Source organism: Crocodylus siamensis, chromosome 10 (genome assembly GCF_052110815.1).
Source record: "Crocodylus siamensis isolate JL-2025a chromosome 10, ASM5211081v1, whole genome shotgun sequence".
Lineage (NCBI taxonomy): Eukaryota > Metazoa > Chordata > Crocodylia > Crocodylidae > Crocodylus > Crocodylus siamensis.
The window spans coordinates 57576180-57601264 of record NC_143404.1 but is presented as its reverse complement, the minus strand read 5'-3'; the positions used below and the strand labels follow the sequence as shown (position 1 = coordinate 57601264).

General features: G+C 47.6%; 1 protein-coding gene across 2 annotated transcripts in view; it reads left to right on the top strand.

The window, feature by feature from the left end:
* Positions 1 to 25085, top strand: part of GDAP1L1 (ganglioside induced differentiation associated protein 1 like 1) — a 41611-nt gene that overhangs the window by 5299 nt on the left and 11227 nt on the right. Inside the window, exons 2-5 of one of the 2 annotated variants that reach the window (XM_090064672.1) lie at positions 5051 to 5243; positions 12761 to 12934; positions 23837 to 23934; positions 24640 to 24754. In XM_090064672.1, the coding sequence (XP_089920798.1) occupies positions 5051 to 5243; positions 12761 to 12934; positions 23837 to 23934; positions 24640 to 24754 (580 nt within the window). The remainder of the gene's footprint in view (positions 1 to 5050; positions 5244 to 12760; positions 12935 to 23836; positions 23935 to 24639; positions 24755 to 25085) is intronic. The other variant, XM_090064673.1, reaches the window with a different exon arrangement.

The following is a 25085-nucleotide window of genomic DNA, read 5'->3' as shown; positions in this document are numbered from 1 at the left end:
GCTGGTGACAAAGCCAGGCATTCAATCTTATGAAAGCTTAGGGGCTTTCTAAGTGTTCAGTGCCCTTTACAGCTACTAGCATAAGACAGGGCACAGCTTGGGCTGAACTACAGAGAGCTGACAGGCAAACCCCTTTGGCCAGCATGGGGTAGAAGCCCTATGTGATTCAACCTCATTACACTGACAAACCCATGCAGATGTGTACACCCACAGAGACAGGCGCTGGCACACACAGACTCACATACACGCTCACAGAAACTGTGACACCTGCTGAGGAACAAACATGCTTCCACAGTGCTTCACACCCACATTCACACAAGCACTGTCCTGCAATGTGGTACTGCATCACACACCCACACTAGAAGCCCTAGGGAAGAAGCCAGAGCATGAACTGTAGCTGCTAGCAGCATTACCAGTATTTATGATTTGTATTGTATTGGCATTGGGAGCTTTAGTCCTGGCCCAGGACACTGCTGTGCTAGGTGCTGTACAAAAAAGAAGAACAAAAAGACAGCAGCTGACCCAGAGTGCTCACTAGCTAAAGCACCTGTCAGCTCCTTATTAGACTCCTGGAGCCATGTGAGTGGTTCGGGGCAGAACAGGCATGGATAGTACGAGCAGTAGCATGGTGGAACAAGCCACTCAGGGGAGTCACGTAATCTCTTTCATTGGTGATGTTTGGAGGAAAGACTGAAGGGGCAGCTCTCTGGGATGCTTTAGGAAAAGTGAATTTTGCATATGTGCAGGGAGTTGGGCTAAGTGGCCCTCGAGGTCTCTTCTGACCCCATGTCTTTGGGAAAATCACATTTTTCATGAAGTCAAAACAGTCTCTCTTCCTGGTGCCTATTCCCATGTGTTTGCCCTATACTAGAAACTGAGTGCAGGAGAATATCAGGACATAATGAGAAAGGAGGAACAGGCTGGCAAGGGAACAGATAGGAGGCAAGAGGGTGAGGGATGTCATGGGCATCAGGACAAAGAGAATAGCAGGTGGCAGGAGAAGTTGTGGTACTGTGGGTGGTGAGAGCAAGGGTACAATAGGCAATACAAGCAAAAGGGTGCAACAGGTGGTAGGGAGATGCTTGAGTTTCTCTGTGATTGGAGTGAACATCTTTAGACCAAGGCTCTCTGAGTCCTGGGGCCATGCTCTTCCGGGCATGCACCGCCTGAGCACCAGCCTCCCTGCACTCCTCACAGTGTCAGGTGAAAGCCCAGAGGAAGCTGAAACAAGATGTTTTGGGAGAGATGGAGCAGAAAGTAAAGCAACATGACTGCAGTACACATAAGCAACTGCCATCCCCAAGTCTCAAGCAAACCCAGCATGAGACTTTTGTTAGCACACTGGGTGTTACAGGCAGAGGCAGCCAAAGCTTCTTTCAGAGTTTTTTCAGAGGTATGCTGGAGGAAATGGGAAATGCAATTCTCTGGTGCCAAAGGCTGCATAGGAACGGTAATGACCGAGTGCAGAGTTACATCCAGAGGCAACTGCCTCTCAGGGAAGAGGAGAGGACTTTGTTCAGGTGCAGAGTGGGCCAGTGGCACAGCTGGGAATGGAAACCAGGAGTGTCATCTCCCCATTTCCTGCTCAAACCAAGTAGCAGAAGCACCGAACAGGGGGCCTCTAGGAGCCAAGGCTCTGCTCTCGTGCCAAATGCAAACTCAGAGAAGGAAGGAAGCCAACCATTGGCCAGAAAGGAACTTCATCTTGCAGGACAGTGCTGTCCCACTGATCGCTAGCAAGCTGCATGAGGCCCGTGAGGGGTTCAGTTGCAGTCCTCAGGCTCCCACCTAGCCACCACTTCCCTTATTGCTCATCACAGGCTGTAGTAGCTTCAGAGACCCATGGGGTGCAGCATAACACAGCCTGTGATGCCAGGGGAGCTGGCAGTAGGGCTGTGCAAAATTTCACCTGCAGTTTCATTTAGACACTGTTTTGACTCGCTTCAAGCTCAAAACAGCAAAATCGAAATGAAACAGAGCTTTGAAACAGCCTCGAAAGGAAACGAGGCAAGTGGAAATGTTTTGAAATATTTGAAACTTTTTGAGTTTCAAAGCTCAGGCTGGGCTTGCCTGCAGGGAAACAGAAACTAAAGTAAGGAGATTGGGGGGGAAGGGGGAGGAAGGAGTGCTCTTGTTATTCACTGTGTATCTGGCCAGTGACTGGCACCCTTTCCTGAGGTCCCTTCCAATCCCAGTGCTCTGGGGGAGGGATGGAAAAACTGCATAAAAGGCAGCATTGTTTGAACTGCCCTGCCTTCTGCCTTGGTGTCAGCTGAGTGAGGGTGCACCTTAACACACACACAGTGTCACCCACCCATGTCATGAGAGTTGCCTGTCAGCAGCCAGGGGTGCAGGGCCCCAGAACCCAGACTCCTCCTTGACAGCTGGCAGGCTTCATGGCCACAGCAGGGCCTAGCAGGCCTGCAGTTTTCACCCCCCTGTGCCCCAAGATAGACACAGTCCCACAAGCACCCATGTCACGAATTTTGCCTGTCAGCAGCCAGAGGTGCAGGGCCCCAGAACCCAGAAGCCCCTGCACGATCTCCTTGAAACTTGACAGGCTTCGTTGCCTCAGCAGGGGCCACCAACCCTGCAGTTTTGACCCCGCTGTGGCTTAACACATATACATGACATGAGTTTTTTGCCTTCAAGACTTTGAGGTGTAGTGTCCCTGAAACCCCTGCACCTATCTCCTTGCAACTTGGCAACCTTCATGTCCTCATAAGGGGCTACTGTTCTTGCATGTTTCATCCAAATCAGGCCAGAAATGACAAAGTTATAGGCTGTTTTGAGCTTCCCCATTATAGCTTATGGGCGAAACGTCAAAATAGCAAAACTGTTTCAACAAAACAAAACGGAACAGCAGTTTTGAATCGAAACAAAATTCGAAACACAAGTCGAAACAGAACAGTGCTGTTTCACACAGCCCTAGTAATTCCCACGTGAGCAGAGAAGGACCCTGGGATCCCCACCCCCAACTGGTGAAACTACGCAGCTCTACACAAACCTGCGGGGCTTCATCCCCACTGCCCAGCCCCGTGGGCCTCCTGCTGTGATTCACAGGGAACGCGTCCGTTCCTCAGGGGCTTCGTGGCCTCAGCAGGGTCTAGCATTTCTGCAGTTTTCACCCTGCTGCACCTTAACACACACTCTGTCACCCATGTCACGAATTGTGCTTGTCAGCAACTTGAGGTGCAGTTCCCTCCACACCCTTGCACCTGTCTCCTTGAAACTTGGCAGGCTTCGTTGCCTCAGCAGGGGCTAGCATGCCTGCAGTCTTGACCCCACTGTGGCTTAACACATGCACACGACATGAGTTGTTTGCTTTCAAGACTTTGAGGTGCAGTTTCCCTGAAACCCCTGTACCTATCTCCTTGAAACCTGGCAGGCTTCATGCCCACAGAAGGGGCTACCATCTTGCAAGTTTCCTCCAAATTAGGCCAGAAATGACAAAGTTATAGCCTGTTTTGAGCTTCCTCATTATGGCCTACGGGCAAAACGTCGAAACAGCATGGAAACAGCAAACAATTTTGACAAAACAAAATGGAACAGCGGTTTCGAATTGAAACGAAATTCAAAACAAAACGCTGTTCTGTTGAAATGTCAAAACGCAAGTGGAAAGGGAATGGTGTGGTTTTGCACAGCCCTAGCTGGCAGCCCAGAATACTTGAGCAGTGCAGTGCAGCAGGAGAGCATGGGGAAGGCAGGTAGTGGGGAGGGGTGTTTGGGCACACAGTGCAGTGGTAGGGAGTACTTGGGTGCTCAGGTCAGTGGCAGCACAGAGGTGGCATGTGGCTCCGAGGCCCAGGTCCCCACTAACGTGGCTTTTGCTAGTGCGGCTTAAGAGGCATGCAGCCCCCACCGTTTAGGAGCTGAACAGCCCTTCATATGAAACCCTTCACCACAAATACTTCACAAAGAGAAATGAGGGAAGATGGGGGAGGAGGTCAGAGGCAAAAGAGGAATGAGTAGCAGGACAATGAGGTGGATATACTGGGTAAGGTGGTTTCCCAGTGGGAGCTACAAAAGGGAAGGCTCTCTTCCCTCCGAGGCTGAGACTGCAGGGACTGAGGGGGGCCAAGGCAGTGGGCTAAAATGTCAGGCCACTCTGTCCCTGCACTGCTGCTTTCCACAGTTTCCCAGGAGATGCCTGCTGCTTTTCACACTCTGACCAAGGAGATATGTCTTCTCTAGGGGGCAGCTCAGCAAACCCACAAAATACCCTACCAAGGCTGCTTCTTCCAGCACTGGTGTGCCTGTGCTCCTCCCCTGACCCTCCATTAGCTGGACTACAACCATCGCTGGGTAAGGCGAGTAAGACTGCCATAGGGTGCTGTGTTCAAACCGTGTTCCCATGAGCAAAAAACTCTGGACCAATTATCCTTGGAGTTTGTTCATGTGCATTAATTACACATGTAGATGCACCCCATGAGTCTCTCAGCCTCTCTGGCCTTAGAGATGTCAGAGCCAGTTCCTCAGCTAGTATAAATCCCTGCGTTGCTCTCAGATCCAGTGGAGTGGTACTGATTTATCACTGGGGACTGGCCCTCTTTCTGCACCCCTGCCTCGTCTCCTCTACACTTTGCCTTCTGCTATGCTCACTGTTCCTGCAGAGGAAGTGCTTCGTGATCCTTGCTCTTCTCCTTGGGTAATTACATATTGCACTCCTATTGGCTGAAAGGCAGTGAGTCAGCAGTAGGATGATACATGCAGACAAATACATGCAGACGCCTGGACTATATCCTCACCTGATGGCACTGTGCCATTTATAGCAGTAGCGACTAGTATATAGTCTAGATGGTCCTCCTAGAGAAACGATACTTCAGAGTTGGGAATTTTTGGAGGTCTGCAAGCTCATGGCTCCATTGCACGGAGAAGCACGGGGAGCGATCCTAGCACTGATGCTGTACATACTGCTTGTTTTCATGAAGAGCTCTAATGAGCCCTGTGAACTTCACAATGCAGAAGGGGGCTCAACTGCTGTGGACACCAGAGACTGCCTGGTGACCAGCCCTGAGCCTCCTCTACCCTTCTCTACCTTCTGCTGTAGGTCCGCCTGGTCATTGCGGAGAAGGGGCTGCCCTGTGAAGAGCGGGATGTCAGCATGCCACTGATTGAGCACAAAGAGCCCTGGTTCATGCGTCTTAACCTTGGGGAGGAGGTACCTGTGATCATCCATGGGGACAATATCATCAGTGATTACAACCAGATCATTGACTACATGGAGAAGAGCTTCACAGGAGGTAACAAGGGCTGGGTGAAAGATTAATTAGCAGCAGTGTTTTTTCAGTGGAGAATTGGGTTTAGTCATAAGAATTTGTGTTTGCCAAAAGTGTTCTACTTTGTACTGGAGAAAGTTCAACTTTCCCTCAAAAACCCTGAATAAGAAAACCTAAGAAGTTGTTCACTAAAGCCAGAAAAACTTTATCTGGAAGCCAAAAAAAAAAAGGCTACCACAGGGCCTGGAGGGTACACCAGGTACCTCACCCCTCATAGCCCCAAAATGGGTCGCAAGCCCAACTTCCTCTCCCACGAGGCACCACAATCATAAGCAATCCCATAATGCACTATGGCCATTCAGCAAGAAAACCTAATGCATCATGGGAGATATTGGCCAGCCAGGAAGCCTACTGGCCAACCTGGGAACCCATCGACCAGCCCAGGAGCCAGCCTGGAAAGAAATATTATTAATTTTTGCTCTGTTTCTCCCTGGGAAAAAATTTCTGAACAATTCTAGCCTCCATGGCACAAGGACATGAGGGGATCATGGGGCAGCACTGGCACATCATGCACTTTCCTGGGGTGGGGAGCTGAGGGCTCTGAGGGGTTGGAGGCAGGCTTTGATGACATTGTCCCAACCTGCTTGTCTGAGGGTCCCAAGAGCAGACATTTCTCAGGTTTTCAGATCCTTTAGATTGTGACTTGGTTGCACGTCCCATCAGCAGTCTTTCTGCAATGGTTTGGATTCTGTTCTCCACCAAAATGGACAAGGGCAGAAAAAGTGATTTAGGACAAAGAACTCATCCAACTTTTTTGAGAGAGAGAGATGCTTTTTGACTTTGCTTCCAGTTTTAGACTCTTCTTCCAATTCCTACCCCATCTCCAAGGCAGACATCCGTGACCCTTTATGTGCATCCTCATGATGAGAGCATCTGCACAGTGAGATGGAGAAGAACTGGAAAAAAATATCAACCCCTCTCTCCCCTATAAAAACTCTACAGCTCTGAACCAGCCAGGGGTTGAGGTTTAGTAAAACCAAAGGCACGTCCATGAGGTTTGACAAAATCAAAGCCAACCATGGGTTTTGCTGAGTTTTACTTAAACATAACAGAACTGCAGAGTTTTGTCACTGACCCAGAAGGATTCAGAAGTTCTTGTCCTGCCACCAACCTGCTCTGAGACACCAGTGTCCACGCACAGCTGGGCAGGTTGACTGATTTCATATGCTGGTGTTTTACAGCTATGCATTTGATAAAGCTTTTACTGAAAATGTTTATAGAGTGGTAGCAGGGATCAGTCTCTGAGTGAGAGCTGTGCTAATCCTGTGCATGGCACTCAGCTCTAAAGATTCACTTATTACCTTCCAAAGCATGATTCCATTATCCCCACATCCATTAACCCTCTCTTATCTCCTTGCCCCATGTTTAATTCTCCTTCTGCTATTCTCATCTCTAGATTACCACTCCTAAGGGCAAGGGCTTTGTCCTTATGAATACCCCATCATGCAAAACACCATGCACATCTCTGGCCCTATATAAATACCAACAAGCATGTCCACCTCTCTTCGCTCTCAGGGAGAGTCACTATGATGTTGTGCTTAACACTGGTATGGGGCAGGGCGAAGGGTGAGATCCTAACCTGGAGAATGTCTGACTGTGTCAGGCTGTCCCCTCTGGAAGCTGGAGTATGATGCCCAGGAGGGAAGGGCACCAAGTCCCCATGCAGTTGGTTTGGGGTGTATCACCCCTGCTATGGGCACAGCTCATGTAGAAAAACCCAAGCTAGTTTGGGTACTGGCAGCAGCATAGGCATAGTATGGAAGTCAGTGCAGGCTGCAAAGCCTGCCCAAAAAGCTGGGTGAACACTCAGGCAGTTGACCTTCACTGAGCAGCTTTGGCTTTGACTGCAGTGCACAAAAAGAGATTCAATGGCCTGCCAAAGGTCAGCAGCACAGGGCTTCAACTTGCCCAGAAGCCTGCAGCTCTTCTCCTTAGATGCGTGTAGAAAGAGAAATTGCATCTGTGATGAGCTGCTGAGTCCTCATTTCAGCCCCAATTCCTGACCAAGGACCCATTTGTAAATCATCAGTTGAAAAAAAAAAAACAAAAGATGTGAGTGGCAGCTGTCAGGGGGGCTGAGAGATGAGGGTATTATTTTTGTTTTCGGGTGAATCTAGTCCTGGGGAACAAACTGGGATTTCTGGCGCTGGAGAATGAAGCCTTTGCTTTACTCAGAGGTCAGAGGTAGCCCAATTAGTGGCAGAGCCACTTCCCCCCCCCCATGCCTGGCCAAGGTGTCGCACCCCAGAGTGCTGCAAGCCAGGGTGTGAGGTGAGAGCTGCAGGTGACAGGTCTCCAGCACTTCCCCAAAATCTCTTTTTTCAGTGTTTTCCCTCATTTTTTAGAGCTAGCAAGTTCAGGGCTCTCAGACCAGGACAATTGAGCTGGAACACTTCAAAAGCAGAAGGGGGAAGTCTAACTGTGGCATCACAAACCCTGTCACCTCAGGAGGGAAGAAATGTCAGAACTTGCCTTAAAATAGATTCCAAACCAGGGCAGTTTGGAAGCTCAGCTTCTGTCCTCTCCCAGAACCCAGCTGACATTCAGATGCAGAACATTTCTCCACTGACTGTGAGGCTTTAATTTGGGTTTAGCAGAATGGGCTGGCCCCGATTGAATCCCCAGAGCTTCACAAACAGATGTAGAGGGAGACCTTGCTGCCCCCTCCCAGCTCCTCCTGAAAGGGGGTTATTGCTTTTGTACCAGAAAGCAGCCCAGAATTGTCCAAAGACGGGTCACAGCACTCCATGCCATGAGCTGTTATCCATTTCATTCTTGCAATTCCCCTTGATTTTAAATCCCCACAGTGCCACCGTATGTGTATGAGTTTACATGGTCTACTCTCCATTACAGTTACACATGCAAAAATGCATGCAGAAGGTAGCCTAGCATATGTGATAGCAGCCTGTCACTAGCAAGAGGCATCAACTAAGACTTTCAGGTGAAACAGCTCCCAAAGATAGATATTTATAGATCTTGGGAGTCCCCAGACAAAGGTTAGAAGGGAGAGACTGAGAAGTTATGTCGGCTCCAATGATATTATAGACCTGGCTTTTTGAAACATATGCACAATTGTATGTCTAAGTTACAGGCACATTACCTGAACATCCACTAGTATTTTCGGTAGTTGGCAGAGCAGTGGTACCTTATAGACTAATTCAGAGAGACAGAAGCTTTCATAAACAATAGCTTACTTCTTCAGATGCTGTAATGATGATGAGATTATTGAAGGCATAAAACATCTAACTGTGTTTAGTTGAAAGGGATCCCAGTTTATAGGTGACTACTGAGCAGTAGCATTATTTTTCATATTAAATATGTGCTTATGGTTGCACATATAATTCTGTGGCTTCAGAAAAGTTTTCTTTCCTTCCCCAAATAAATAAGCAAATTGTAAAAAATAAATGCTTCATTTTCATAGGACATAGGAGTGAGGGGCTGAAGGGGATCTCCTGGGCCAGGCAGTCAGGTCCGCTGTGTCCTCTTCACATTTTTGAGCTAGTTGCTTAAAACATGAAACAGCTCAACCTGAATATTTTTCTTTTATTTTTGATACTGGAAATTAAAATGTTTGTTCTGTGACCTCCCAAAAAGTTGAAGAATTTTGTTTTTAATGACCCTCCCCCAGTTTGCAATGATCTTTCTCTGTTGGCTTTAAATAGCATGCTTTATCACATTCCTCCTTTTTGTGTCCTTATAGCAAGGTATTTATAACTTTGTGACAAGGTATTTAGCCAGATTCATTGGAATCTGACAAGGTGGTGCCATGAGCACTTTTGCTATGGCCTACAAACTTGTGACCTCTGGGCCCAAGTGCAGGGGGGCTGGACCCGATGATCTGCAGGGTCCCTTTCAGCCCCTAACATCTATGAAACCATACACCTTAGCACCCGCACCGCAGTGATGATTCAATGCCTAGTTTCCACAGTGGATGTATACTCTGCACCTGCCAGAGTTGTACCCCTTGTGTGAACAGCTGCCCACCTAGATGTATGTGGGGCTTTTTTGTAATTCAGTTAATAATACACCTCCCCAAGAAGTGTTATTGTGGAGGTATCTGGGAAGGGTAGGTAGATGCAGCTGGGAGGGTCAGTGGTATTAGGTATATTAACAAACTTCAGAATAATCTCCAGACTACATTAGCCATAGGGAGGATGCCAGCAAAGCCAGATCTTTGAAGATGAGATAAGTCATTCACTCCATAAAAATGTGTCACTTCTGCAAATGCCCTTTACAATAAATTCTTACGGGGCTTCATTTTATCCAAGGTCTGAAGCATAATTTAGCTCCGTTAGTTACCAGCAATACCCTCTGAGGTTACATATGCCATAGGATCAGCAACACTCAGGCCAATCACGTAAAGCTGGTTCAGTGTGCAAAAGGTGGAGTAAGAGCTATTTGAGTGAGCTAATGCCTCCAACACCAGCTGAAGGATGCAGTCACTGAATACCCTTGCTCAAAGGGACAGCTGTTCTGAATGTGTTGGATTCCAGCACTGGAAGCTCAGCATGAATTGATAGGATACTGGCCAGGAGCCACGTGGAAGGAGTGTGCACACTACAGGTTCAATATTATTATTTTATTCAGTGGGTTTCTCTCAATGAAAAGCCCCAGTTCTGGGCTGGGATCTGCTCCTTTGCTTTTAGTACAGAAGCAGCACAGAAATCAACTAACAGCTCCTGAGGGGCCGTCAGCCCCAAAACAGCATCCTTAGCGCCCACAAAAATTTCTCACATCAGCTCAAGCCGCAGCAGTGCTGGAGCCCAGTTCAACCTGAATAGCTTTAATGTAATCAACTCAGAGAAACCGGGGATGGAGATGCCTCATTTAACTCCATCTGGGTCCATCCCTGGGGGGCCAAGGCATAATTGTTCCCTCCAGCACATTTACAAGTTCTTTATACAGTCTAGATTTATAGACTTCTGTGAAAGAGGCAGTTCACCTATGTCTCAAGACAAGCCTGTCTCCTTGTTGCTGGTGGCACTTACCCAGCCCACCTCACAGGGAGGCTGCGAAGTCTAATTATCTAGTATCTGATCTGTGCTCCATGATACAGAGCACTTTTGATGTGCTACCTGCTCCTATTTCCTTCCTAAGCCTGATCCTCTTTTCAGTGTGAAGATGTACTATACAGAGAGCTCTGGCCTGGGTCCTGGGTTCAGACATTCCCATAGAATTCAGTGAGAGTTTGCTGAAAGAAGAGCCGAGAAAACACTGAAAGGAGCCCTTGAGGCCCCCTTATACAGGTATACAAGTATGTGCTGGTGGCACAGAGCCATGCTGGCATCCAGAGTGAGTTTTACATGAGAAGGGGCAGGCACAAACCCAGCCCTTTACTTAGCTGTTGAGAATCCCACATTCAGAAGCATTAAGGTTTGCAAGGCAACAACCAGCCCTGCCAATTCACTGGTATTATGTCCAGATGGAAGTTACTCTGTGGGTACTGGCAGCTGCTACATGGCCTGCACCAGAATAATTGGCCAATGGTACCACTTTGATAAAAAGACATTTCAGGTCTGATCCTGCAGCTCTTTTTCCTATTGATTTCAATAGAGCTACATGCCATTAGGAGGACTGTCAGCTCAAGTCCTTAATTAAGAAGAACCACTAGCCAATGTCAACAAAATCCCTCTGTAGATAATTACTTTAACCCAGATCAAGATACAGGCTCACTGAAACTTAGGAAGTGAGCGCTGCACTGCAGACAGCATATGGACAACATGGCTAACAGAGTCCCCTGTGGTAAATTCACTCACTGCCTATTAGAAGCTATCTGCAAAAGCCATAAACATTTGTGTGTCTATAAAAACAGCCTAGATATTATCGGGGGGGGGAAAAACATTTCCTTATTCTGGCATCCTCCTTTCAGTATTTTTAGCAATGCAGGGCATTGGACTAGATGACCTACTGACATCCCTTCCAACGCTATTTTTTATGATTCTATATAATAAAATGAGTGACACAAACTGTCACCTGAAGCTTGTATTACTTGTGTGGAAAGAACCAGCAGAGACAAACCCAGAAATGGTGAAGTTACTAAATATCAAAACAAAAGCTGGAGGAACCACAACTAACTTAGGAACTAGTTCCAGACTCCAGAGGACCAGTGGCCTTATGGTTACTGCACTGGATTGGTGCTGAGGAGCCCTCAGCCTGATTCCTGGCTCTGCCAGTCTTTCTGTCAGGGCCTAGCAAAGTCACTTAGGATGCCTAAGTAACTGGTACCAACCACCATGGATTCAGTGAGTCCCTTAACTTGTTAGGTTCTTCAGAGCCTTAAATCTCTCTGGGCTTCCTTTTCCAGCTGCAAAATGGGAATCCTTTTTTTCCCCTCAGAGGGTTGTGAAGACAAACATTTATTTTGGTGAGGTGCTCAAGGGTTGAACCTTTCCCACAGATGGACATTTCAGACTCTGAAAGACCGATTTCCAAAAAAAAAACCCAGAAGCAAAGGCCTGCAGGCAAAGATGCATGTTCAACTGTGTGCCTAATCTGTGCACACGGTATTAAGAGGGAACAACATGTCTATTTGCATGTGACTGCATATGTATTCACAGTAATTACCTGTGAATGCATGCCAGTGGAAACAGTCTAGCCTATGACAAATTTGAAAACCAGGCAAAAAACCTGCATTTTTTTTTATAAGAAAAGGATCTTAAAATTTGTCAGTGAAGGAGCCAGCAAGCAGAGTGTTGTCACAGAGCTGGGGTAATGACACAATACATAATGCAGCCCCAGCTGCTCTTTTGGTATCTATTGTGCCAAAATATGAAGATGTAAAGCTCTAAGTGCTAAATATTGCGGTTATTATTAAGTGTTATGACTCTGGGTGTTGGACAATGCAAAAATTAGCATAAAGCTAAAGCAGACATATTGGCTCAGAAGTGGCACTTGTCCAAGGCAAAGGTACTGATTAGCCAAGAGAGTCTACCTGGAATAGAGAGCACTGTAAAATATGTCTGCTGCCTACATATGCAGAGGACTGAGAAAATACCCCACCGATGCAGAGAGATGCTTTGAGTTCAGTATTTTTTGCTAGGAAAAAAGTGGAGCTCCTGTTGTTTAAATGAAGCAACTATCAGAAACCCAGTGGCAGCTCCAAAGTATGCGCTCACTATGGAAACCAGGCACTGAACTGTCATGCTCCATGAGCAAGGCACACAGTCACTATGCAAGCAGGAACAGCAGATCTCAGAGCAGAATTACTTGACTGACCAGATAACTTGGATTTGACCCCTGGGGTTCACTTCACTTGAACCTCAACTTTCTGGGAAACCATTTGAACTGCTGGTTTCCTGGCTATTCCCATCTCCTATCAGAAGTGGCACAGGCTAGGCATGAAGTGGTGTCATAAAACAGGAACTAATAAAACCCATTCCAGATGAATCTTTACACCCTTGGCCCAGAGACAATCAAGCCAGATGGGGACAGGCTGCTACTGCTTACTGGAACCCATGTTGCCATGTGCTTCTGCATTTCAGAAAATGTCGCCCAGCTGATCCCTGAACCGGGGAGCCTTCTCCACTCCAGAGTGATGCAGTACAGAGAGCTCTTGGACTCGCTGCCAATGGATGCCTACACCCACGGCTGCATCCTCCACCCTGAGCTCACCACGGACTCCATGATTCCAAAGTACGCTACAGCTGAGATCCGCAGTAAGTGGCTAACTTTAGCAGGGCTGCCAAGGGTTAGTCAACAATGCAGCAGTGCATATACTTACTTATGTGTTTATTTATGCAACCTCCACAGCAACAGACTGCTGTGGGTCTTCATTTGATAACCCTAAGGAAGAGCAGCCCTTCTTCTCCCCAGTTCTCCTGCACATCATGTGACCAAGCCCCCCTTGAACAGCTTCAACCTCAGTGCCTACACAAGCAGATCTGCGTCGGGTCCAGGAGATAATAATAAAGAGGCTTGTTTCTGTGATGATCAGGAGATCGTTTAGGGAGGCCCAAAAAGCAATCTGACCCCTGTGCCTGAGCTGTCTTGTTCTCCTTGAGAGCAAATGTCTGATGCTACTTGGACTCCATCCTACATATTACTTTGTCTTTCCAAGGAACTCAGCTCCTAATGCTCATTCTCATTAGTTCAAAGCCTTTCTGTCCAAGTTCCTCGTTTATGCAGTGAACCACATTTTACACTGCTCCCCTCCCTAGAGTGGAAAATAGGTCTCTTGAAACAGTGAAAATCTTTCCACCATTTTGAAAATCACAGTCTTGCTCCGCTTCTGTGAATCAGCTTTTAACCATTCCTCAGGGGTTACAGCTGCAATTTGTCCAATTTTTTCCAAGAAACAGTTTCCAGTGGAAGATGCTATTTCATTGGAATCAGAACTTTCTGTGGGAACAAGCTCATTTTGATAACATTTTGTTTCCCAAACCAAAGCATTTGGAAATGTTGATGCATTCTGTTTTGATGTTCCCAGAATGGGATGCTTTGATTTTTCATTTTGAAAGCGCTTTCCATTTCATGAATTTTATTTTAAACAATAAAAATATTTAAACGGTCAAAACCGAAAACTTCAGCGTTTCACCTGACCTGAATACTTCATCATTAGTTCAGCTCTTAACCTCTCCTTTAGATGAAGAATAAAAACAAATGTTTTCAGGTTTGGAGCAGAAAGTTAAACTTCACAGTAGAATTCATGTACCACTAAATCATAGTGTGGTTTTTTTCCCCCATCCTCTTAATTCCTGTCATTAGATCACTCTCCCTCCCCTCTCATCTACACTTTCTTTTGCTGCCTGCTCTTTTTCATGGACTCATTTGTCTACTCTCACAGTCCCTGGCTTTTTTCCACTCTCTTTCTTCCCCTACCTACCACTGAGCTTTTTTAAATATTGTTTTCAAGCATTTAAAGGTTATAAGAGGAAGACTGTCCAGGAATTGAATTACAAACATGGGATGAATTGGCATAAGACACTGTACTTGACCTTCAAGCATTCATGAAAGATTGACGATGCTTAATTTAACTCAGTGGCAAAGATTCCTCGTAAAGCGTAGTTCAGATCTGGAAAGTGACTCTGTCAGAATGACACCGTTGGGCCCCACGTTTCTTGTCTCTCAGTAACTCTGGAGCAAAATGGCTCCAGTTAGAAGAGTAAACATTTTTACCTTCTGCAAGTGCAGCATGGGATCTGAAAGTCAGGCTGGGCTCATATATCACAGGCTGTCCTCATATGAGCTTCCCATTTCTGCCTTACCGTGAGTGCCTCAGCACCCTCACCTTCTCTTCCTGGGACTTCAAAATCTTCTCTTTTCCATCCTTCTTGAAGTTCCTTGATGGTGTCACAGGAACTTTCCACCTGCTTTTCATCCCCAGGATGTGCTTTAAACACACTGACTGTATGAGCAAGTGCAAGAGCACAGACTCCCGGTGCAAATAACTGATTCAAGCACACCAGACTAAATTCTGCTCTCAGTGGAGCTAATTTCAATCCAGAAAAAATGTTAATAGGTCAGAGCCCAAGCCGATGACATTTACACCAGAAAGAGACAAGCTGATGCTTTCTGGCAGAACTGTTGGGAAACACAGGAATATTCTGTCCCTTGGGAGTGAAATGAAAGGGAGAAGTAAGGGCATGAAGAAACAAGGAAGCATAAAGTGCCTTTCTATGCACGGACACACCTCTGTGAGAACTAAATAGAACTTTAATGAGGTTATTCTATGTTTACCCGCAGGTAATTAAGAAAATCTTTTAGCCAATAATCGCTGTATCTGAACAAACATGCAAGCGTAAAGATTCAATTAGGCAGGACCCTCTTTCTGAACATGTAGTTGCTTCTGTCCAGATCATCCTGCCTCCAATAAGTACATTGATTCAGATACAGCTATTTCCAGTGCACAAAGCGCTGTTGTTACTGAGTTCCATACCCTCCCATGCTCCTTTCTAACTCACTTTATTACCACGGAGCAATGCCAAGGTACAGAAAAACAGTTTATGACCCAGAGAAGCAGACTTGGTGGCTTCTTTCCCGAACTGTTGTAAAGGAGGGGTTTTGCAAGAGCTGGCACATCTATTAATGGTACTTCACTCTGTGCAGCTGTGTTGTTGGTACCAATGTCTTAAGCTGCCATCTTAATTCGGAGTTCAGAGGAGACCGTTGGACTGCAGCCATGCATGTTGTGTTGAGGTCACCCAGGGTAGTCAGATCCAAGGACGAATGGTAACAGCAATCTTAGTAGGGAGAATCTAGCCCAGCTATGTGTGTTACTATTATTTCCTGCAATAGCACCAAGCAGGACTGTACTTGCTGCTGTAGAAACATACAGAGAACCTGGCCCCAGAAGACATCTCAGCCTAATTTACAACAAGATACAACAAGAGATTATAAGCAAACAAAGGAAGGGTGGACAAGGGACAAGGCACAGGGCTATGGTTTTACCCAAATCTGTTGAGTGCATGTCTTAATTATTCCTACAGATTCAGTGTCAATAGGCCACATAATACAATAACTTGGAGCCAAAATCCATTTTCCCTTGCACTGGAAATCCAGTGACTTTCCTGAACATAATCCAGACAGTAGGTTTTGACCCAAACTGTCTATCAAGTACCCCAGCCTTGAAGAAATGTGGCCATATTTATGTGTGTCACTACCCAGGGTTGGCAAGGGAAGGGAAGGGGGCTTTCCTGGGCAGTGTCTTTATAACACAGACCTTGTAGAGCAGGGGTGGGTAATTATTTGGACTAGAGGACCACTTAGGGAGTTTTGGTGAGCTGTTGTTGGCCAGGTCAGCACCTGGCTGCCACCACCCCACGACAGCTCACCAAAACTCCCTAAGCGTCTCAGCCCTGAGGCCTTAGGGCAGAGGCCCACACTGGCCCCACACTGTGATGATGGGGTCTCCATTGACACTGGCTCGGGACCCATGGGAACAGGATGCATTTGGCTGGGCAGATGGGAGGGGGCCATGGGTGGGAAGGGAGCAGCATCTGGGTGTGGGACAGAGGGGTGGGGCTGGGATTGGGATCAGGATCGGGACTGCAGGCAGGGCCATACACGGAGCAGATTACAGCTCTGCCCTGGGCCCTGGGCCCATGTTATCACTGCCCCACAATCCCAGTCCCAGCCCTACCCGCCCATCTTGCTCCAGGATGCTGCTCCATGCCCAGCCATGGCCACCCGACCAAGCGTGCCCTGCCCGAGTCGGTCCTGGGCCAGTCTCCATGGAGACACCACCCACCCACTCCATCCGTGCCCCCAGCAGTGGGTGCAAGGTGGACAGGCTGAGGTGCCTGGGCAGTGGGGCCAGGTTTAGTAGCAGAGACTGGCAGCGGCAGCTGGAAGGAGCTGCTGCTGCAGGGTTGCCAGGAAGTGAGTCTGGCCACCATGCTGCCCCAGCCCCATTGTGCGCCTGGGGGCAGTGGGACTGGCCATGTATGCCCAGGCTGGCCACCGTGTGTGGGCCAGGCAGGGCTGAGGAACCTACTGTGGACTGGATAAAATCACTTGGTGAGCCTGATTCTGCCCACCCACGTTGTAGAGCCTAGGCCGTGTGTAGACAAAACAAGAGGTGTGTGTGCACAACACTTTAAAGCAGGCTAAATGCTTTTGTACCACTTTAATGGTGTCGGTGTTTGCATGCCTTGGCAGTGTATTGCATATTAGTTCCAGCCGCTGTAGGAAACTCACCACCTTAAATGACTTGGGATGAAGCAAACTAAAACTCCTTCGACTCCCCCCCTGGAGCCTGCCTGCCTGAGCTGTGCAGGGCCCCGGTGCTTTCCTCCATGGCTGCAGTGCCCCCGGGGCCACCCAAGCCAGGTGCCTGTGGGCGGGTGCCTCCTGGTGGGGGCCCCACTGCTGCCGTGGAGGGAAGCACCGCCTCCCCCCGCAACCCAGGGACCACTCCACTCACTGGCAGCTCACCCTCCCCTCCCCACGGCAGAGGCAGGTAAGTCAGCAGGGTGTGTGCATGACACGGGGGTTTAATCAGCCCTAAGTTGAACTGGTGTTTTTTAAAACCCACCGCTTCAATTTAGAGCCCTTGTTCCATCTACACACACCACTACTAGATGCTATTTCCAACCTGGTGTAAGCAAGCACATGTCAGCAAAGCTACACATCACTTTCCCTAGAGCACACTGCATTCAACAGCCTTTCTGAAGAGACTGCTTTAGAACTGCTTTGTCTACAATGCTTGGCTTCATTATGACTTTTTTTTCCAATCTCTTTCTACAGCTCCTCTAGGCCTCCTTTAACCAACCCACCATGCAGTGGTTACATGCCTTACATACTCCCCCACCCTCCATGGAGCATTCTCTTAACCAGTTTATTGCATTGGTCTGATACTTCTGCATAGCATTGAATGAGTTGCACTTTCTCTTATTTGTTGAAGGTCATACGTCATACCTCCTGACTAGCTCTTTTGGCTGGAATCATTTTCTTAAGACCCACAGCCCAGACTCTGATCTGTTCTTGCCTTGGTTCATGCTCCTTCTGGGACTGTTTTCTGTTATTTTTGTTTAACATCTGGTGCATGGTTGACTCTTGACTCACTCTTCATTTCAGAGATTTTCCTCTCCTGAAATGCCAGGGGCTTTGCTTGCCAAGTTAAGCAGCCTCATACATGCTATTGTATTGTCCCATGATAGATGAGGCTTGCTGCCAGTGGACTGGTTTTCCCCCTTTGCCTGCAAGTGTAGTGAAGCAGCTAGAATTGCAGTGAGAATCCCAGAAGGTAAAATTCTCACCCCAGTAAAGTCAAGACAAGCTTTGCCATTGACTTCAGTAGGACCAGGATTTATCCCAGGAGACACAGCATGCACATGACAGCAGAAAGTCATTACACCCTCCTCTTGAGCAAGAAAGGCGACATGCTGGCAGTTTGGCAGGCAGGTTTCTGCGAATGAAAAGCTGCTTTTTAAAAAGGGATCATTTGAGAACTCTAAATGGAAAATGAGGAGTTTTGTGGTTTCAAGGCCTCAAGTTAATGTAACCTACCGCTGGCAGTCATCCCAGGCTGATGCTGGCATCTCTTACAGAGCTCTCTAACACTTAGACACAGCCAAGCCCCATTTTGAGACACTAGGAAGAACAGAAACAGGTTGATACCCTGCAGAGATTCACCCAGATTCAGGTGCATTATGTCACATCCCTGGGGCATTTCTCTTAAGTTTTAGATGCTTTTTCCATTTTACACATCTTCTTTTCCTATGGATCTCCAGTTACCTCTTTTCCTATTGAGTTTCTTCACAAGCACTCCTAATGATCAGTGGATGAGGTGGTCTTATTGTTTTCCTACACTAGTTCCTTATGTCAAGACATTTGAAATCTAGACTGTGTCTGTGTGTGTGTATATGTGTGTGCACGTGCACACATGGACATGCATGGGTGTACACACACACACACATATTACTGCTTTTTACCAAAGGCAACAGCAAATAAGACCTCTGTCCAGGGAGCTGGACTAGAGGACCCCTGAAGTCCCTTTCAACCCTGTTCTGTGATTTTACCTATCAGGCCTACTCACCCACATAGCAGTCTTTTTCAGTAGTCAAACAAGTTTCTCAGCTTCATCTTGTGTTGTCTTCCACATACTCATTCAGGGTCTGTCTACCCTGAGTGCCAAGCTGCCTAAGGGAGGAATCATGAACAACGCATGCCCCCAGCAGCTGGGGGGCACAGCAGTGGCGGGATCATGGCGGTGGTAAGCGGGAGCTCCCACAGATGCTGCCGTCACTGTCGGCGGTGGGGGGTGGCGAGTGCTGACCAGGGGTCAGCAACTACCCACAGACGCTGCTGGTGGTATCAGGGGGGAGGGGCAAGTGGCAACTGCCTGCTGTCAGCAGAGCCTTTTTGTAAGGGGTGCAATGCCATGCTCAGGTGGTGCATGTGCACCCACATGCACCCTCTACATGTCACCCCTGGGAGGAATTAGATGACCACCTATCCCTAATTGGGGGGGGGGTGGGACAGTCCTGAAATAGGAACGCCAAGTCCCAGTCCCAGGCTGCATGACTTGGGGACAGTATTTATCCCAGATTCACAGTATCATGCAAGGATCTGGGTTTTCCATTCACCATGGGAAAACACAGGAAATAGTGGGTTTCTCCTTGCAGACTGGCAGAGTTCCAGCCATGGCGAGGTGCCCTCTGCCCACCCAGTGGCAGTGGGGGCAGCAGAGTGGAGTTTTGCCCCCCACTGCTGCTGGGTAGGCAGGGGCACCCAGTGCAAGGTCCTGGGGGAAGGGCAACACGGTGGGGAGCCCTGAGCCCACAGAGGCCAGTTTGCATCCTCTGCTGCTCTGCTCAGCTCTGCTCTGGCTGTACCACCAGTGGGAGGGGAAGGAAAGGTTGCAGGGGGAAGAGCAGCATGCGTCTTGCCTTTCCATTTTGTAAAGATGGTCACCCTAGGAGGAACACATTTGAACACACCCCATACATCCACAGCTTCACCCCCATTTCTGATGAGGTACATGATCGGGAACTGGTGGGTATGGCATGCTTGAAACAGCCATCTCCGGGACCACCAGGAATACAGTGTAAATATATCTTAATTGATCATTACGATTTATTTCTACTGTGGTAGTGCCTAAGAGGCCACTGATGGGCCAGGACATCCTGTTACCGGCCACTGCCCAGATGCCAAACAGTAGAGACACTTCCTGTCCCAAACACCATCCTACTGTTCATGAAGACTGCTCTTTGCCCTTTGCTGGGTATATGTTATATGTGAATAATCAGTGACCATGCTGCTGGTGAGCAACAGCTTTACGCAGGGAAGACGGCAGAGCATTTCCTGACTGATGTGTGCCTCAGGTAGAGCTCACAACTAGAACCTGACAGAAGTGAAGGGCAGTATGGGGCTTTTTGGGCTGGAGCAAACAAATTGCTCCCTTGTCAGGAGGCTTACTACCAATGGGACAGAAAAACAGAAAGGACAGAGTGTGTGCGTGTGTGTGCGTGTGTGCGTGTGTGTGCGTGTGTGTGTGCGCACGCACGCACGCACGCACGCATGGAAGCAAAGAACACACCACTGAATGCTTTCAAGTCATTACCATTCTGATTCCAAACTCTGTGCCTGGGACATCACTCGTTAGAGGAAGAGCTTCCCACTGCAGCACTGACTGAGCACTCTTGGCTTCGGAGGGAGAGATACAGAATTTCCAGGGGAACCTTTGCAATCAATAAAACATTTGCTCAGCTCTATCAGTGTCCCTGCAATGGCTGCTTTGTATGCACAAGGCAAATGAGAGCTGGACAGTTAAAGGAACCTGACACAATCTATTGATCTGCTAGAGATGAAGCTGCAGGCACCATGTTGTGCAGCAGCAAGTGTTTGGGAAAGCTTGAAAAACTGTGTGCTGGCAGTTCGAATAGGATCTAGGGATGGAAATGAAGAGTTTAAAAGTATTTGAAGCCCACTAGGCTGAGATGGACCTGCTTGGAGTCTGTTACAGAACTTGCCCCTTTTGTTGCACAGCTATGCTAAACTGACTGTTTAACAGCTGGTAAGTGCTTTAAAATGCAAGTGTTTAAGATGATAGTCTTGGAAATTGTTGTGCCACATGGGGATGCAGGGTTGGGCTTGTGGCCCAAATTTAAGGTAGTTTGAACAAAAGATTCCTGAGATACAGTCCATCTCTCCACCTGCACCCACCAAAAAGGGAAATGTAGCTTTCTTTTGGACACCTCTCAGCCTCAAACCAGAATCCTGCCCTGCCCTGCCCTGCGCTAGGGGCAGCTTCAGTGATTGTTGCAGGGTCCCTTGCAGTGGGTCTTCCCAGTTCACAGGAGCAGTACCTAAGAAAAGATGAACCCCTTGATTTGGTGCCGAGTTATGTGGGTTGTGCAAGCAGAACAGCATGATGGTCAGCTGTTGCTGTAGGGACCTGTAACATCCTGGTGGCATTTATAACACGGCACCCCAGGCAGGGCTCATGCAGGTTGCAGAGGGACTCCTTAGAGCAAAGGTCAACATGTGGTAACATCTGCATCAAGGTTTAATGGTGCAGAGAAGGTGAAGTGTTCAAGTATAGGTCAGGCAGAGCCAGTCTGTGTACCCACAAGCCCAGCCTTCATGCAAGGTTTGCCCTAGCAGGGGTATGGGCTATTTTCTTTCCCCATTCCATGTGCTATGTCCTTATAGTGTTTTATACTTCCTGCAAGAAGAAAATAGAGTACCACCTTATCTGTCAGGCAGGCCCAGGCCAGCAAGGTATCTAGACTTCTGGTGGCCCTGGGTAAACTTTTAGTATCAGGTCCCCCTTCACCAGAGATAATGATGATAATAAATTTTAAAAGTACCATTTTCAGGCCCCCTTTCTGTCCGGGCCCCAGGTGGCCACCCAGTTCGCCCATGCCTGTATCCAGCCTTGGCCTGGGCACTGCTCAGAGAGATAGAAAGTAAGGCACCACAGCAAGGCCAGAGTGCAGCCAAACTGCAGTCCTGGACTTCTAGAGGTTCAAGTATTGCTACACTCAGTACAGGGGAGGTGGCATGGGAAAGGCACTGGCAGTCGACTGTAACTCTTTAGGTGGTAAATTATGACGTCTCTTTCCCTGGATCATGAATGGCTGAGAATAAGTTGCAAGTGTAACCCCAGAACCTGCCTTTAGCAAAGTAAAGGGGAAATGTGCTGACTGCTCCATTCTCGCCTTGAGAAGAGGAGGATGGAGAGCTTTACCCATCACCTTGATCTGGTTTGCAGCACCCGCTGCTTTTAAAGCCTTAGCCTCCCCATGTACAACTATTAGTGTCTTGAGGTCAAAGCCAACCCCTCAGAACTGATCACAACTCCCTTCACTGGTCCATTCTTGGCATTGGGCTGCTGACTGTCCCCAAGTCTGTCCTGGGACCTGCATACCCAGCAAGGTCCAACATTTCCCTCCCAGCAGGGTAAGGAGGATGTCTAAGGAAACTCTTTCTCGTCTGCAGCCCCCTCCTCCCCCTGCAGTGCTGTGTTGGGTAAAGGTCACACTTCAGAACAGACAAACAATGGGGTGGTTTTGCCACCACTGGTGTTAATCACTCTGGCTGTGCAGGGAATGAAGCGCAAGTGAGAGGCCAATTTATAGACTAGCCCTGCATCTTGCTGAGCTACTGATGTTGTGATAATTACCAATGATTATTTATGGGAGGTGCAGGGTGGTAAGGAGGACGAATCGGTATGAATCATTTTATTCATGGGTTAGCCTGAAGGGTTATTAACTCCTTCAATCTCTTGGAAGTACTCTGCATCTCTAACTCTCCGAGTCAGTGTAGGGGGTGGGGCACTTGGCCATCTACACAGTGCAGTTGTTGTACAAAACCCCTATGTTCCTGCCACATCCCCTAACCCTACTCGTTTCACTGGGAGCTATAGGTGCCAAAGGAGGGCAGGTTCAAGCCAGGGGGGCATACAGGGATGCACCTGTTACTTCCTGTTGATGGGGGCAGCAGGCCCCTTCATGGTACAATAGATCTGCCTCTCCTTGCCTTGCCTTTCTGTGGAAAGTGTCCTCACCTCTAGTTTGAGCCAGCCTGCTCTCTGATGGACCAATTGTTCTGATGAATTCACTGTTATGATTAATAGGCCAGATTTGTCTCTCACTCACACTGCTGTACATCTATAGTAGTGGTATTGAAACCATCTGTATAACTGAGAACACCGATTTGTTCAGTGTAGTCTAGACCGCAGAAACCATCAACTTCCAAACTGGGAAGTAACCATCGGGTCCATATGGATCAGCTAATGCTTTGTGGAGACTACTGCCTATTACACTGATCAGCAACATCTCTGTTTCTTTGTCCTCTGTATCTGTATTCATCTGTTGTCTCTTGGCTTGTGTTTAGATTGAAGGCTTTCTGAAGCAAGGAAGAACTGACTTTTTGTTTTGGGTTTGTGTAGCACCTAGTTCAGTGGAGTCCTACATGCTACTGTAATACAATTAATAAGCAATAATAATAATAGCAATGGAACATAAAAAATTATTTCCAGAGTGCTTTGTAAGTTCTTGTCTGTCCACGTAGCACTTTATATACAGACAATCTGCACTGCTCATTTCAAACCAAGTGGAATCAAAATTTACCCTCAATCAAAATTGAGGGTTTTACTTCTCACCTTTTGGGGTTGTCCTTTTTTTTTTTACTGTAAAATTAAGGCCCTTACTGGTGTAAATGAACATTGTTCCATTGATTTCCCCCTGAGCCTCTCCAGATCACACTACTGAGGACCTGCCTTGCTAGTGCTTGCAAGATCACCTCTCCGGACAACTGTAGCTTGTGATTCTACGAGGATCCTTCTCTTGCCCTGTCCCCATTTGGTGCATAGTTAAGTCATGTCTGCCTCAGCTGGAAATGTAACATTATTACCAAGAAACACCTTCAAAAGTGAGTTATAGGCTGAGCTAAATCCAGCTCTGGTGTTGTGGTAGTACAACTCTTAGTGTTAAAACTCCAGTCATCTTTGTTAACACCAGGGCTCAGAGCGACTGAGGTGAAGATAATATTTTCATAGCCAAGCTTTTTTCACACAGTGCCTGTTCATCATCATCTTGGTTGAATGCAGCCTTCCACCTACTATGCGAAGGCATGCAAAAGCTTCCCCAGCCTCTCTTTCTTTCTCTCATCAGGACATTTAGCTAATGCCAGCACAGAGCTGATGAAGCTGGACCATGATGATGAACCACAGCTATCAGAGCCATATCTTTCCAAACAGAAGAAACTCATGGTAAGGCCTTCATAGCAGCATTTTATTTCAATGAAGAGGAGGGAGAATAGACTAGTCACAGGTACCCATTGCTAGGACTGGGATATTTACTGAGAACCTGGGAGAACATTTGGGTTTGGAGAGCTATTTCCTTGAAAATTATACCTGTGTCTGTATCAATGGGATTGGACTCACTGTGGGGGAATCCTGCATGTTATTGCAGCTGGGATTCTACCTAGGAACCATGTAATCTGCAGAAAGCAGATCAGTTAGGGGATCCCACAGCAGACCTCTCTGGCTGAATCAGTAGGGTATCTGCTGAGCTGCTCTTATCTGGATATTGCTTCCTCCAAGCCAAAGTGGTAACATCTAAGATGAACAAGTCTCACATGGGAATTGTCTGCCCTTTCCTGAGCTCTTTAAAGCTGGGCTGAGTTGGTCTTCAGTGGAAACCACCTTGATTAGGAACTATATTTAAGTTAAAATAGAAGGCCTCTTTCCTTAGTTGAGCAGGTCTCAAGATAAATATTCTCTCAAGAGAGACTAAAAGACTCCGTTGGAAGCTGTCAAACAGGCAGAAAATGAAGGGATTTGGAAGGTGGTATAATGGTCCACATTTCCTTGGACTCTTATGTTCTAGTGCCACAAGCATTGGTCAGGAAAGAGCATGTGCTCCATGATGTTTCAGTGTCACTCATTCACTGTAGATCTTTGGCTTTCATTTAGGCCAAGATCTTGGAACATGACAATGTGAACTACTTGAAGAAAATCCTTGGCGAGCTGGGAATGGTGCTAGATCAGATTGAGGCTGAGCTGGAGAAGAGGAAACTCGAGTATCAAGGTAGGCATTAGGTCCCTTTATGAGTATTTGCTACTGTGGGAGCTAGGAAATGTTGAAGAGCTGGCCCTGTACAGAGCTATGGCTTTGTAGCTCTGCAACTTTCACATCCTCATTCAAATATGAGGCATTCCCTTCTCTTCACCCGTAGATACCCTAATTCATGACCACTGAGTTGCCGGTCCTGTTACTCACTCCGGCATGGGTTAGGCAATTGCCATGGCTCATACAGTCACACCTGCCTGGACAGTCAGCTCCTTGTCTTAAATCAAACACTTTTCAGTAGCACCACGGTTTTTAGTATACATTTCCCTGACCCACCGGTTTATGGTGC